General features: G+C 38.5%; 1 protein-coding gene across 1 annotated transcript in view; it reads right to left on the reverse strand.

Moving 5' to 3' along the window:
- Positions 1 to 14,385, reverse strand: part of LOC110541270 (vomeronasal type-2 receptor 116-like) — a 35,964-nt gene extending 21,579 nt beyond the window's left edge. The window contains 7 exon segments of the mRNA XM_060375828.1: positions 1,461 to 1,584; positions 3,224 to 3,451; positions 4,157 to 4,959; positions 5,307 to 5,397; positions 5,399 to 5,603; positions 14,178 to 14,259; positions 14,262 to 14,385. Of these exon segments, the coding sequence (XP_060231811.1) occupies positions 1,461 to 1,584; positions 3,224 to 3,451; positions 4,157 to 4,959; positions 5,307 to 5,397; positions 5,399 to 5,603; positions 14,178 to 14,259; positions 14,262 to 14,385 (1,657 nt within the window).
- Positions 14,386 to 14,819: the final 434 nt, after the last annotated feature.

Raw genomic sequence — 14,819 nt, forward strand, 5'->3', positions numbered from 1 at the left:
AATTGTATGAGAAAGCTCCAGATTGACTTCCATAGTGGTTGTACCAGTTTACATTCCCACCAACAATGGAGGAGGGTTCCCCTTTCTCCACAAACTCTCTAGCATGTGTTGTCACTTGAGTTTTTGATCTTGGCCATTCTGATGGGTGTAAGGTGAAATCTCAGGGTCATTTTGATTTGCATTTCCCTGATGGCTAATGAGGTTGAGCATTTCTTTAGGTGTTTCTCTCCATTCGATGTTCCTCTATTGAGAATTCTGTTTAGCTCCGTTCCCCATTTTTTAATTGAATTACTTGGTTTGTTGCTTTTCTGCTTCTTTAGTTCTTTATATATACTGGATATCAGCCCTCGGTCAGATAAAGGGTTGGTGAAGATTCTTTCCCAATCTGTAGGCAGTCGTTTTGCTTTGATGATGGTGTCTTTTGCTTTACAGAAACTTTTCAGTTTCATGAGGTCCCGTTTATTGATTGTTGCTCTTAGAGCCTGTGCTGTTAGTGTTCTGTTCAGGAAGTTGTCTCCTGTGCCAATGAGTTCTAGGCTGTTCCCCACTTTTTTCCCCAACTGATTTGGAGTATCTGGTTTTAAGTTGAGTTTAGTTGTCTTATTGCTTTAGCTAGGACTTCAAGTACTATGTTGCAGAGATATGGAGAGAGTGGGCAGCCTTGAGTTGACCCTGACTTCAGTGGGATTGATTTAAGTTTCTCTCCATTGAGTTTCATGTTGGCTACAGACTTGCTGTATATTGCCTTTAATTTTCTATTCATACAAAGATAAGGAGTGGATCTGGATGAGAGAGAAGGTAAGGAGAAAGTGAACAAAGTAGGGGTAGAGGAAATTTGTTCATACTATATTATGTGAGAATGAGTCTATGTTTAGGAAAAGCGAGGCAGATTCAAAAGAGCAAATTATATGAAATAATCCTTTTTCGGTAAGAAACTTTATCATAAACATAAAATACATGTAGGAGGGAATTCAAAGCCAACTCTTCAGTCACCTGTTGTGTGGAAAAACACTTTTACTCAGAAATCCAAGCCTTAAGTGATTCATAATTGTGACCATAAGGAAATGGGGTTCAAAACACTGTGTCTATGGTGAAATGAAATAGACTGTTAATTTTTTTGCAATGTTGGGTTGTCTTTAGGAAAGAATATTTGTAATGGATCAGCAATGTGAGTCAAGGTTGACTTCAATGTCTAGAGTGCTTCATCTATCTATGTATCATCTATGTATCTGTCATCTGTGTATCTATGTATCTAGGTATATATCTATGTATATATATATATATATATATATATATATATATGTGTGTGTGTGTGTGTAAACGAAAATAAAAGTAAGAGAAATGCTTAATTTTCTAATCAAGGAAGAAGTTCAGATCTTCTCTCAGTCCTGTTCCAATTGCTTAGGTATTGCAAATTACCTGTGTAGAGATAGGAAAATCCTCTGTAATCCTGTATTTACCTGTCTCATTCGAAATCTCATTTTCTGCACAAGGAGTGCAATCAAAGCAGCAGACAGCCTTGCCTTCCTGGGCAGCTTTTCTGAATCCTGGTCTACAGCTCTCACTGCACACAGACTGAGGAATCTGAGGGAAATAAAAGTTATTAGCAAATGCTTAGTCCGGGTAAGTAGAGTATTTCTGAGTATCACAGAACAGTAAATTTGCAAATGATTACACATACTATTGAAAACATTGGGTTTGGGTATTGCTGATTTTGGCAGCTTTGGGGCTACATAGACCACATGTTTAAATCTTCGTACAATACATAAAGCTACTGTTAAGTGTAGGTCATTAATGTCATATTCTAGAATGTCACAGTATGGCTCTAGAAAGCTGTCTTTATATTTGCTAATAGGGTGCACTTTTATATCCAATGTGGTTGTGAATGCTGAGAACTTGACAGGCTTGGCTTCATCATGGAAACAAACCTTTGGGCATATCTGTGAAGAGTTTTATATGAGGTGATCCATTTTGTGGTGATCCACCACAAAATGAGGCCAATATTTCATTGGCTACTATCACACATGGAATAAAAAGAAGATATAATGGGAACAGCTACATTCTTTAATCTCTGATTTTGTTCTGTGAATTTCATATCTTCATCTAATTTGTCTCCTAAAACATACTTTCCCCAACATGATATACTTCTTGCTCACAGTGTCAGCCATGCTCAATGTTTTCTCTTCAGTTGGTTTTCTAAAATATTTACCTGTACAAGCAAACCAAATATCACACACACACACACACACACACACACACACACACACACACACACACACCTGTCATGCAATTCTGCCTTTGGAGTGGCTGGCAAAGCAAAACACCACATTTACTCTCACTGAATTTTCTTAGTCTGCATAACAAAATGACTTCTTTTTAATGTTTAGAGGAAATGACAAAAATCTAACAGACACTCTTTTTTTAAGAACTTCATGAGCTTCTACCCATCAGGGTATCAAAGGAGATAATGAGATTCATAGCGAAACTGTGGAGAGAGTGCAGGGAAACTTATGAAAGAAGAGAGAGATAGAAAGATGTGGAGGGGACAGGAACTCCACAAGGAGACAAACAGAGCAAAAAGTCCTGGGCTCAGAGGGACCTGCAAAGACTGATACTCCAATAAAGGAGCATTCATGGAGAGGACTTAGATGCCCTGCTCAGGGGAAGCTCATAGACTGCTCAGTTTCCAAGTAGGTTCCCTAGTAAGGAGTCACAGGTTGTCTCTGACACAAACTCATCGGCTGGCTTTATGATTAACTCCCACTTGGGCATGGTTTGGAACCTTGCCAGAACACAGAGGAAGGTGATGCAGCCAGCCCTACACCTGATAGGCTAGGGACAGATAGAAGGGGAGGAGGTACTTCCCTATCAGGAGCATAATAAACAAAGGGCATAGAGAGAAAATGAGGGTGGGTGGGATTAGAAGGAAATGAGGGAGGGTGCTACATCAGGGCTACAAAATGAATAAATTGTAATAAATAAATAGATGGATAGATAAAAGAAAAAAGAAATGCATGACCTTTAATCAAATGTTAAAATAAGTTTTTCTGTTGATCCGAGGCAGGGAATGTGAAAGTAGTCTCTATTGGCTGTAATTATGGGAGGTTCCTTAGTGGTAGTTAAATATTGATTGGTACTGAATGACTGTCTAGGGATCATTACATCCTGAAAATTATTTTAGTTTTCATGAAAAGTCAAAGCAATGAGATGAATCAGATCTCACCTTTGTAAACCTTGTTGGCCACTGAATCAACTGCTCAGATAAAGACAACTGTTGAACCTGAGGAGCATATGGAGAAAAGTTTCCTACTTTCACCTTTAATCCAAGACCCTTTGGAAAATTCCAGAAGTTGAGAATATCATATGCTGAGTCTAAGTTTCTTCCCTCATCCATTACTGTGTAACTCCTCACATGATTTTCCAGAAGGGTGTTCTTTAGGAAAGGTTGGAGCTATAAGAGATTCAGAAACATATGTTCAAATGTGTCTCAGATAATCCAAATATTTTTAAAAGGTAACACAATGAAATCTCAGTGTTGTTAACCCCTCGTGATAAAAAGCAAATTTGAAGGAGGCATCAAATGAATGATACTTGGATTGAAATGCATTAAGTTTTGAAAAACCCATTCTATTTCAGAGATATTATTGTACAAAGCACAGATAAGACAACGGGTTATGTAAATTGAGATCATTTACATTGCATTAAAAAGCTAGCCAATGTTTGGAATATATTTAGAGCTTCCATTCTTCACATGAGTGCCCTGAAGTCTAAAGTTCACTTTAAGTTGATCCTTCATTTCATAAACTTTTGGTAGTACTCAGATGTATTCCAAACATTAAGGATTTACTTCACCTAAGTTTGTTCTGTGGAACACAGATGGGAAAGCTCCATTTTTCACAGTGTGGAGATTAGGAAGAAGACTGTGAGGTAATTTTTCATATGAATATAATATTGGCTTTTGTTTGTTCTTTGTTCCTGCCATGATATTTACAAAGGACATTTACTTAAGCTTTTGTACTGCCCTATATACAGGGAAACCAATATTCTCTCTTGCTTATGACAACATATGTAAATCCTATAATACCCAATTTGAGGGACTTAGAAAATAATATAAACTCACATTGCTGATATTACAACACACAAGAAGGGACATTACCTGCCAGGGGAAGAATTCCATTTCTTTTCCATTAGCATATGGTTGTGTCTGTATTTGCTGAAGGTTCATCTCTTGGAGACTGTAGGCGACAGCATACACAGCATTGTATATATTGTAGCTCTCTTCAGTCATGGCTGGGTCAAAAATGTGTCTGGGCAGTAACTCCAATGAAGCGTTGGGTTGGCAGTTTTCCAAAAGATGACAGTCAAGCTCAGAAAATGAGCACTTGAAGAACAAATACCAAAATTTAGGAAGATATGTGTCTTCAGGGTATTTGTAAGGATTAACTTTTTGAAAAAAATCTGTAAACTCAACCATCTCTTTATGATGGTGTGTAAAAATGAGACTACCATGAAATGACTCTACCATCAAATAATCAGCATGGCTGACAGCATCCCACTGAGAATTTAAGACCCAGACTTTCCATATCATAAACAGATTCCCAATGTGTCGGATTAAGCCTTGTGAAGAACCAATGTCCCCATAAATAACTATCACATTTGCTGAGGATTCCTGAATCTCCTCCAGATTTTTCCATAGTTCATTGGAAAGTGAGTTCATGGTGCCAGGGATCAGTTTCAAAAAGGCTATGCAGATGCCATTACTCTCCATATCTTTTCTCAAGTCTGACAGCATCTGATTCCCTCTGTGGTCATCTGGGAGGATCAGACCAACCCAGGACCATCTGAAATGAAGCAGCAAAGAGAATATGGCAAGTGATAGATATGTGTCCTTTGGAGCCATCTGATAGAGAGAATTAAACTGATCTTGGTCATTCAAGGTAGAATCAAAAGGCCCAAAAGAGAGTTGTAGAAAAACCAAATTGGAAATACGAGGAAGAACATTAGCATCAAACAAAATCTCAGTACTGAGTCAACATATCAAAACATTTCAGATGAAGGTGGGATTTTCATATTTCAAAATTAACACCCAATACAGAGTTTTCCACAAAAAAATTATTGACAGAACTCCTGTTGAAAGAAACTAGCTGGCTTCATCTACCTGTCCTTCCGTTTTATTTCAAGTAACGGAAATGTGGTATTATCATCAAGAACCTTTATATTTTGCTTTCATAGCTGTCTAATTCAAGGGCCCCTTTTTTACATTTTCAAGAAAAGGTACCTGACTCCTTGTTCCAACATCGTATCCCTCACCTGAGGTATATTGTATAGTTGTAACAGGGTCCCAATGTGAGCAGATGTTGCCCATGATGTTCCTGTGAGAGCAGCAGGTGATTTTTTTCTTCTGCCCACACTCATAATTAACTAGGGAATTGTTCATACCCATGAGTCAACAAAAGGCTTCCAATAGAACAAGCTGTTCTGAAAATGCGTTATTATGTAGATCAAATCCTAGAGTTGTGTTGGGTAGAAGATGAGGGTTTCTGTTGATCTCCTCAATGGCAAATACAAGGGCCAGAACAAACTGGTAGTTCTTTAACTTATACCTGCATGGGTTTCACAGAAAGAAGAAATTGACCATATAACCTTCATATTTAATGCAAGAACTTTTAAAACTCAAATGCCATTGTTTCTATAAAATCATCATTTTACTATCTTCTCATGAATGACTGGAATTACACTGAGTATTTTATGTAGCTAGGATTAGGTAAGATCCTACAGTGTTAATACTCATTAATTAGGGTCTCAGGAAATCGAATTTATTATTGTATTTTTTATTTAGCTATATTTTTTATGTTTGGAAAATGAGTAATTTTTCATGAAAAAGGCTTTTGAGTGACAATAGCTATATATGCAAGGCTTTAAGAGTCAGTCCAAACTGTGCACATTATTTTACACAGTGTCTCTAAATTGCTTGTTTGTTCATTGACAGACTGACTGGCATATTTAATTGATTGAGACAGAGTGTGACCATAAAGCACTAGCTGGCCTAGAACATGTTAACATTAACCTTACCTGGCCTTGAAATCACTAAGTTTCTTTCTTCATCCTCTGCCCCTGAACTTTCCAGAAGAGAGAGTAGTACCCCAAGTGACCCCATATTTTCTTGATTGTGTTCAGCACATAAGCCTGGCCCTCTGGCTAGCAGACTTGTAGAGAGTTACCTCTCCCAGTTTCTACCCTCCATATGATCACTGAATAACAAGAATACATTCATGTTTCTTAGGAGTTCTGAAATCAGGTCCTCATACTTGACCCTAGGGTATTTTACCTTATTAGGCAAGCCTTGATTTGTCTACTAATAACACAGTGAGGACAGATTTCTCACTCTTAATAATGCCAAATCCCCCCAACAAAAGGACAGTATTTTATTTTAATGTCAAAATGTGCTGTTCACAAAGCTGTATTCTTAAGATTAAATGTAGTAAATTGTTTTTTCAGTTGACTACAGAAATACTTGTTACTAAGATATTTTCAGGTGTTCATGGAAAAGCAATATTCATTATTTTTGGAAATATCTAAAGACAGGGAGTCTGCTTCTGCACTAAACATAACTGAAAAAAGAGATTCAGCACATCTTTAGACATAGAATTTCAGAGTTCTGGCCTTTTTTCACATCTTTTTATGATTTTTTTGTCTTTATGTCATTTTGTGTTCCCCATCAAATGTTTGCATCTTTGATTCTTTGTGCTTCTCTACTCCTTTTTCAAAACTTTTATTACCCCTATACCAGACCAGAAGCTATACTATAGGGGCATAGTATCTGGTATGAATGCAGGCTCAATGAAAAGTGTATTTTTCTTTCCTCCTCAATACCCCTATTTGGAATGCTGCTGACATTTACAGATTGTATGCCATTGTGTTTCTTTTAATCCTCATAGATTTGTCTAGAATTTTCACACAAAATGAAACAAAAGAAAACACTTAATATATATCATAATTCAAAAGGAATAAGGAAGGATGCAATTATGTTTAGCAGGGTGAAATTATGAGAACCACAAAACTTAGGAGCAGCATTACAGACTACAAAGTCTGAAGTAGGAATGCAGACACTAATAATGAAAGTATTTTAATTAAATCTCTATTAGAAAGACTCTTATTGGAAAAAACACCAGGCACCACAATTAACTAGACCAGAAAACTGTATATCTCTGCGAATTTGTACACAATTACAATAATTATTCTGAATCACATTAAGAAAATCATATACAGACCTTTTGTCCTCCTACCCCTGGTCACCCCAGGTCTGTTTGCCAGCCTCTGAACTCTCTGTGCCCCCCTTCTCCTAACTTGTTCCCTCTCTTCAGCCACTACCTCCATCTATTCTACTCCCCTTCTGAATGAGAATAACGTATCATCATTTACATCCTCCTTGCTACTTACCTTTTTGAGTCTGTACCTTGTAATATGATTATGAAGCCAGAACAAGAAGTCAGAAGGACTATAGAGAAAAAATGAAACCGAAGGGGGTATATCTGTGACAAGCTTGAGACCTAAGTCAGGGTAAGTTCCTGGGAGGATATGACTGTGAGTCAAGGAGAGACACCTAGTAGCAGAGGCCATGGAGACTGAAGAGGATGCCCTTTACCTAGACTAGTCTCAGCAAAAGGAGGGGAACACCAATAACCCCACTAACACGTTGACCCCAAGTTTTTCCTGCTACAAGATGTGCATGAATAAAGATAGAGGAAAGATTAAGAGAACATCCAACACATTTCTGTCCCAACTAAAGACGTACACTATGGGAGAGTACCAACACCTGACACTTTGAGGGATATTCTGCTATATTAGCAAGACAGGAGCTTGACAGAATTGTCCTCTGAGAGGCTCTACCCAGCAGTGATTCAAAAGAGATCTGAGACTCACAACCAAACATTGGGTGATTCACAACAATTATAAAACCATATACAAGAAGAAGTGTACTCAAGCAAGACCAAATATCAGCATGGAAAAGGAGATGGGCATGAAATTTCACCTTTAGGGGTGATGTTTCTAAGATCTGATTTTTTTTTTTTGTTTTATCTTTTAAGATTTTATTTATTTATTTTTTTTTCAATGCCGTTTATTCAGGAACATTGAACAATCCTCGGACCCCGGGGAAAGCCAACCCACAGCTTAAATAGCCTCTGGGTAGCCAACCTAGGCGTGCCACGGGGGCAATGCAGATAGGTCCACATACATGGAAGCAAGCCAGATCCTCGGCCTTAGCCAAATGTGGAGTTGTTCGTGACAGAGAGCACTCACCATCGGGAAGGTGGAAGGCGGAAACCAGCTCCATCTTTAAGGCATAGCATTCCGCAGCTCTCTACAGTTCCCCCTTTTTGTTTTAGACGCATCAGGCAAGAGTAGAGGTCTGATCTCTGATATTAGAAATAAATTGGGACTTTGTACCGATGTTCATTTAGGAGTCATCCACCCAAAGAGCATCAGACCCTTCTGATACCTTTTTCTCAGAGGCGGGACCTGGGGCATCAACCCGCATGCAATCAGACATGCTCTTCTCTGGGTCCAAAGCGGCTGACCCTGAGTGCAGTGCTTAGCCTCGCATCCTGAGCGTATCATTTTAGCTTTTTATGGTATCCAACCATGCTTGGGGAGAATGTCCTGCTTCAATGGCTGCAAAGGCCTGAATGATCATGGCTGCATCACGCTGTTGTGAGACTCTAATCTTGCATATGTACCACAGGCAAACCAAGGAGACCAACACCAGAAGGCCTGCTAACACTCCCATGCCCGCCCATTCCTTCAGATGATTCATGGCTGCAGCAATCCATGTTGATAATCCTGTGGCTAGTCCTGCGTCCACTCTGGTAGAATTTACTGTGACAATGGCCACTCTCAGCTGCTCCATCGTAGTATCGAATTCTCCAGTCCAATTACCTAAAATATAGCTCGACAATTGTTTAGACAGATATGCAGCACAGGAAAAATTCTCATGTTGTATGCTAGTGACACAAAGTCCAGCATACTTTCATTGACAGCCAGGTTGAGCGATTTGCCATAGGGTATCAATTTGCTCCTGCAAGAGGTCAATCCTCTGATTGAACACCATCAAGCTTCCTTTTAGTTGAGCATTAATTCCTTTATGTACAACTAAGGCATGAGCTACATTGGCTAAATGATTATTCAGGGTCTGAGCAGTCTGCCCAGTATGACTCATGGCTAATGCCCTGGTGGTAGCTCCAACAGCCGTCAATGAGATGGTAGTAACAATGGTGGCTGTAGTTCCAAGATCCCTTTTCTGTCTGAAGAGAGTCATAGCGTGAGGGGCATCAATGGGCACAGGCACCCAGTGAGGCATGCGAGTAACCAGGGCATACCTAAATTGTAAGAGCTGGAGAGGACAGGGTCTCCACAAGGAGAGCAACAGAACAAGAAAATTTGAACATAGGGAACTTTCCAAAGGCTCATACTCCAACCAAGGACTATTCATGGAGATAACCTAGAACCCCCGCACAGATGTAGCCCAGGGCAGTTCAGAGTCCAATTGGGTTACATAGTAATGTGAAGAGGGACTGCCTCTGACATAATCTGATTGGCCTGCTCTTTGATCACCTCCCTCTGGGGGGGGGAGCAGCCTTACCAGGCCACAGTAGAGGACAATACAGCCACTTTTGATGTGAACTGACAGACTGAGATCAGAAAGGAGAGGAGAACCTCCCCTATTAGTGGACTTGGGGAGTGGCATGCAAGCAGAGGGAGGAGGGAGGGTGGAATTTGGAGGAGAGGAGGGAGGGGCTTATGGGGGGATGCAGAATGAATAAAGTGTAATTGATGAAAAATTTAAGAAAAAAGGGAAAGATCTGATTTTTTACTGGGATAGATATAACCCTTATGGATAAGTCCCCTATCAGTGGACTTAGAGAGGGGCAGGGAAGAGATGAGTGACAGAGTGTGGGACTGAGAGGGAATGAGGGAGAGGGCTATAGCTGGGATACAAAGTAAATAGACTGTAACTAATATAAAAAATAAAATAAAAATTTAAGTAAAAAATATCAGAGAAAAAATTGTGATTTCAACATAAAATATTTCAAGCTGTACTACAGAGCAACAGTAAGAAAATCTGCATGGTGCTGGAATAGAAACAGACTGGTAGATCAATGGAATTGAATTGGAGACCCAGAAATAAATCCACACACCTATAGACATGTGATCGTGACAAAGAAGCCAAAACCATATAATAGATCTTCAGTAAATGGTACAGGTCTAACTGGATTTCTACATGTAGAAAAACACAAACAGAAGCATATTTATCACCCTGCACATACCTCAAGTGTAAACAGATCAAGGAGCTTAACATCAAACCAGACATACCAAATCTATTAGAAGAGAAAGTGGGGAAGAGCCTTGAACTGATTGGTATAGGAGACAACTTCCTGAACAGAACACCAACAGCTCAGGTTCTAAGATCAACAATTAATTAATGGTATCTCTAGAAACTAAAAACCTTCTCTAAGGCAAAGAACACTGTCAACAGACCAAGAAAAGCAGCATACAATTGGAGAAAAGTTCTTCACTGACCCTAACTCTGAGTTAGGCTCAGTATATGTATAGAATTCCCAACAGAGGAATCTCTGATGTGTGAGACCTACTTAAGGAAATGCTCATACTCATTAGTAATCAGAGAAATGCAAATCAAAATGACTCTGAGATAACATCCTAAACCCATCAGAATGGTTAATATAAAAAAACTGAAGTAAATAGCACATTTTGGAGAAGATTTGGAGTTAGGGGACCACTCCTCCATTGCTGATGAGAGTGCAAACTTGTACACCCACTTTGGAAAGCAATCTGGTGCCTTCTCAAAAAATTGGAACAGCTCTACTTTAAGAGCCAGCTATGTCATTCCACTCCTGGGCATATAGCCAAGAGATACTCTATCATACAAAAACATTTGCTCAACTATGTTCATATCAGCTGTTTTTGACAGACACTGTCTTACCAGGTTTTCCATCACTTCTCCCATGGCAGGGCTGCCTTGCCTGGTCACTGTGGTAGAGGGAGCACTCAGTCCTAGTAGACTTGATGTGCTGGGATGGCCGGGCTCTCCTTTTCTGAGGAGGCGAGGAAAGGGGATACAGGAAAGAGGGTAGAAGTATGGGACCTAAAGGAAAAGAGGGAGTAGGCATTATTGGGACATAGTGTTAAAAATGAATTAATTATAAAAGGAACTCAGAACTATTTACTTGTTCAATTAGAGTGGAGAAAAAATGAACCATTATAAAATTAAATAATCTCTTAACCCACTGACTTAAAAAAACTTCAATCTAGGAAGGTCTGAATTCACAACTATTTTTGTAAGTAAGAGTTTGAAATAAATGGTAGAACAATCCCCATCCTGCTGACAATGACTGCCAACAGCACTCACTTCAGCCAGGCCCTAGCAAAATCCATTACAACAGAGAGATTGGTCTATACTTGATGGGTTAGTGTTGTGTTTCTGGTTGTGCTGGAAAATACCTCTGTGTGTTACATCTTCTTTGTCCTGAGAAAAGCAAAACTAGCAAATACAACCCACTTTTGAATTAAAAGAACAATCTGGAGATGACAAAAGATCAGTGGATGCAGAAGAACAGACATCTAAATTGGACTTCTCAAGCAGATGAATGAAGTCCAGACACATGATAGTCCTCCATTAAAGGATTTAGAGGACGCTCAGGGCCATTCTGACTGTGTATAAGGAAAGACCACAGGCCTGCTATTCACAGAATTGGAGACCTAAATTACAAGGCTACCAGCAAGAGCAAAGAAATTTGCTCAGGATCAAGACATGGTTAAGGGAGAAACCATTTTCACTGCTAATACTCAGAAAGATAAAAATGAATAAGGAAATTCAAGGATGATTTCTAGACACCACATCAATGTCCTATAAAACCTGCAGTTGCTCTATTTTACCTGTTTTTCTCAAAAAAATTAAAATTTAAATATTTTTAAGTATATTCAAAAATATGATTGGCCATTGCATTGAATAAGATTATATTATTAAACTTTTATAGTAAAAATACTGTTTTCATGTCATGGACTACTTTGATTATATTTTTGACTTGTAAAAAGTTGAGTAATTTTTACAGGATACAATCCTTTCATTCATCCTGGACAACAAGGCACTCATGGCTCATGTAACTGCAAGTATAGTCTTTTCCCATATGAACTTGTTGCTACATGATAAAGAGAAAATATGTATAATTGTGCCTGAGCCACTGAAAGTAGAGAGCAGAAGGAGAATAACCAGAGGCATTTCTTTTATAATGAAGTAAAAGGTGTCCACCCAACAACAAATGTTCCTAGTCTGCTGGGGCAAATTTGTGATTTTAGCTGAGATGAAATATGATCTTTAAGAAATTAAATCTACTTTGATACACTGCCAGGTAGAGTCTTTCAGAGGCCCTGTGCTGTAGGCTCCTGTCCTGTTACTTGTTTTCTCCTACATCCAATGTCCATCCCATTTGTCTTTCTAAGTGAGGATTGGTCATCTTACCCCAAGTTCTCTTTCTTGTTTATCTTCTTTATGTGTATAGATTTCATATATGGATATAACCTAGAACCCCTGCTCGGATATAGCTCATGGTAGCTTAGTGTCCAAACATGTTCTCTAATAAGGGGAACAGGGACTATTTCTGACATGATCTCAACGGCAAGCTCTTCGACCTCTTCCCCCCCCACCAAGGGAGGAGCAGCCTTGCCAGAACAGAGAAGAAGACATTGCAACCAGACCTGAAGAGACTTGATAAGCTAGGGTCAGATGGAAGGGGAGGAGGTCCTCCCCTATTAGTGGACTTGGAAAGTGGCATGGAGAAGCTGAGGAAGGAAGGGTGGGATTGGGAGAGAAGGAAGGAGGTGTCTATGGCTGGGATATAAAGTAAATAGCCTGTGATTGATATAAAAATAAATAAATTAAAAAATGAAATTAAATCTACCTTGAATTACTGCATCAAGATCTGAATCATTGCCTTAGATATGAAATTTTAGATATGTACTCGTCTATGCTGTTAGTTTTAAACTAATTTTGTTACCACTGCCAAATATCTTAAGAATTTTTACATCTGAACATATTTGTTCCTCCACTGTCCTCGATGTTTGATTTAGCACCCCACCAACATTTTAAGAAATATTCAGTAATGCCACACTAAACACAATTCCCCTTCACAACTATATTTTGTTTTGTAAATTTTAACCTATTGTCTTCCTACTGATTTTTTCAAGTGTTCAGATATTTGCAAGGTTCATTGCTCTACTTTAAAGTACAGTCTTTTTGAATTAATTTGTGCAAATCTGGACTGTCTTTATTGTATAAGCACACTTTATTTTCTTTATAAAGACACACACTTGAATATTTGTCATTAATTTTCAAGGAAACCGCACTTATAGGACTCATTCCTTAATTTTCATATTTCAGAAAAATTAGGAAAAAAAAACAGCTTTAAGTGACCACCCTCAAAAAAGAGCATCCTAGTGAGCACCCAAATGTAAATGAGAAAAAGCACTGGAAACATATATGGCAAATAGGTAACCATTTACCACCAGTCTAAGCATATAAAGGACGAGCAACGAAACACTGAATTGGAAGAAAAAATAGACAAAAAAGACGTGTAAAGAAGAAATGTGATCCCACAATTTAATTGTGACAGTCCTATTGAGAAATCAGCTGCATTAACACAATCAGTGCTTGTCACTCAAGCATCATTCTAGGTACTCAGAAAACACTCTGCAGTCAGTGACATCATCTCTTCTCACAAGAGCACATCTGAAATTAAGGGAAGTACAGAGGTATCATTCATACTTACATACTCTAAATAATAATAATAATAATAATAATAATAATAATAATAATAATAAATAACCCATACTCTAAAATCATAACACTGAAAATATTAAATCAATCTGGCATTACAAGAATGTAAAATGAATATCGTTAAATTGCAATATCATATGAGTGAGAAAAGCAAAGTGAAAAACACCAAAATTATCACTTTTCCTTTGAAAGAGGAAAGGAAGAGAACATATACTTGAAAAGAATTGAGAATGAGAAAGAGTGATTGTAAAATCACAGAACAATTTTAATCCATACATTCTTTAAGACACAAGCAATCTGAGCTCTGAAAACAAATAATTGTACTTACTGTATGTGAAAGTCCTGGAAATAGGATGTGTACTGTATATCAGGAATATTGTTGCGTGTGTAGAAAACATGAAGGGGGAAAATGCTCCAATCATTACATCTCCTCCACGATGAAAACTTTCTTTGATTGTTACATAGCAGTCATTGTCAGTAAAGGTACACACAAGGTTCAGAATATACAGGAGCCCAAAGATAAAGATCCAGAACATCCTATTGACACACATATATGTCCAGCCATAGACTGGTGGATACAGATCTAAGGATGTCCATCAGGAATATATTAAACTCAAGTGTTTGTGAACATGTGTGCTTCTCACTTTGTTAATGAGCACAGCTGTCACAGTAATCACCCAAAGTTCTTCCCGACACTTCCTCCACTGCCATTGAGAGTTCTGAAACTCTTCCCTTAGGCTCTGCATCTGAGGCCCTGTGTTCTGCTTGAAAAATAAGTAGGAGAAATATGTTTGGATCTTCTTTTCTAGCCATAGGCGCCATGATTTCAGCCAACAAGATGGACAGCAAGAGCTTAGGGATCAACTTCCCTAGTTGACTGTTTTGGTCAAGTTTGAAGTGAGAAACTTTTCACAGGATAACAACTTTCTCATATTAAAACCTAATATATCAGGTTTGCCATGGTAGGTTA

Source organism: Meriones unguiculatus (assembly GCF_030254825.1).
Source record: "Meriones unguiculatus strain TT.TT164.6M chromosome 13 unlocalized genomic scaffold, Bangor_MerUng_6.1 Chr13, whole genome shotgun sequence".
NCBI classification, from domain to species: domain Eukaryota; kingdom Metazoa; phylum Chordata; class Mammalia; order Rodentia; family Muridae; genus Meriones; species Meriones unguiculatus.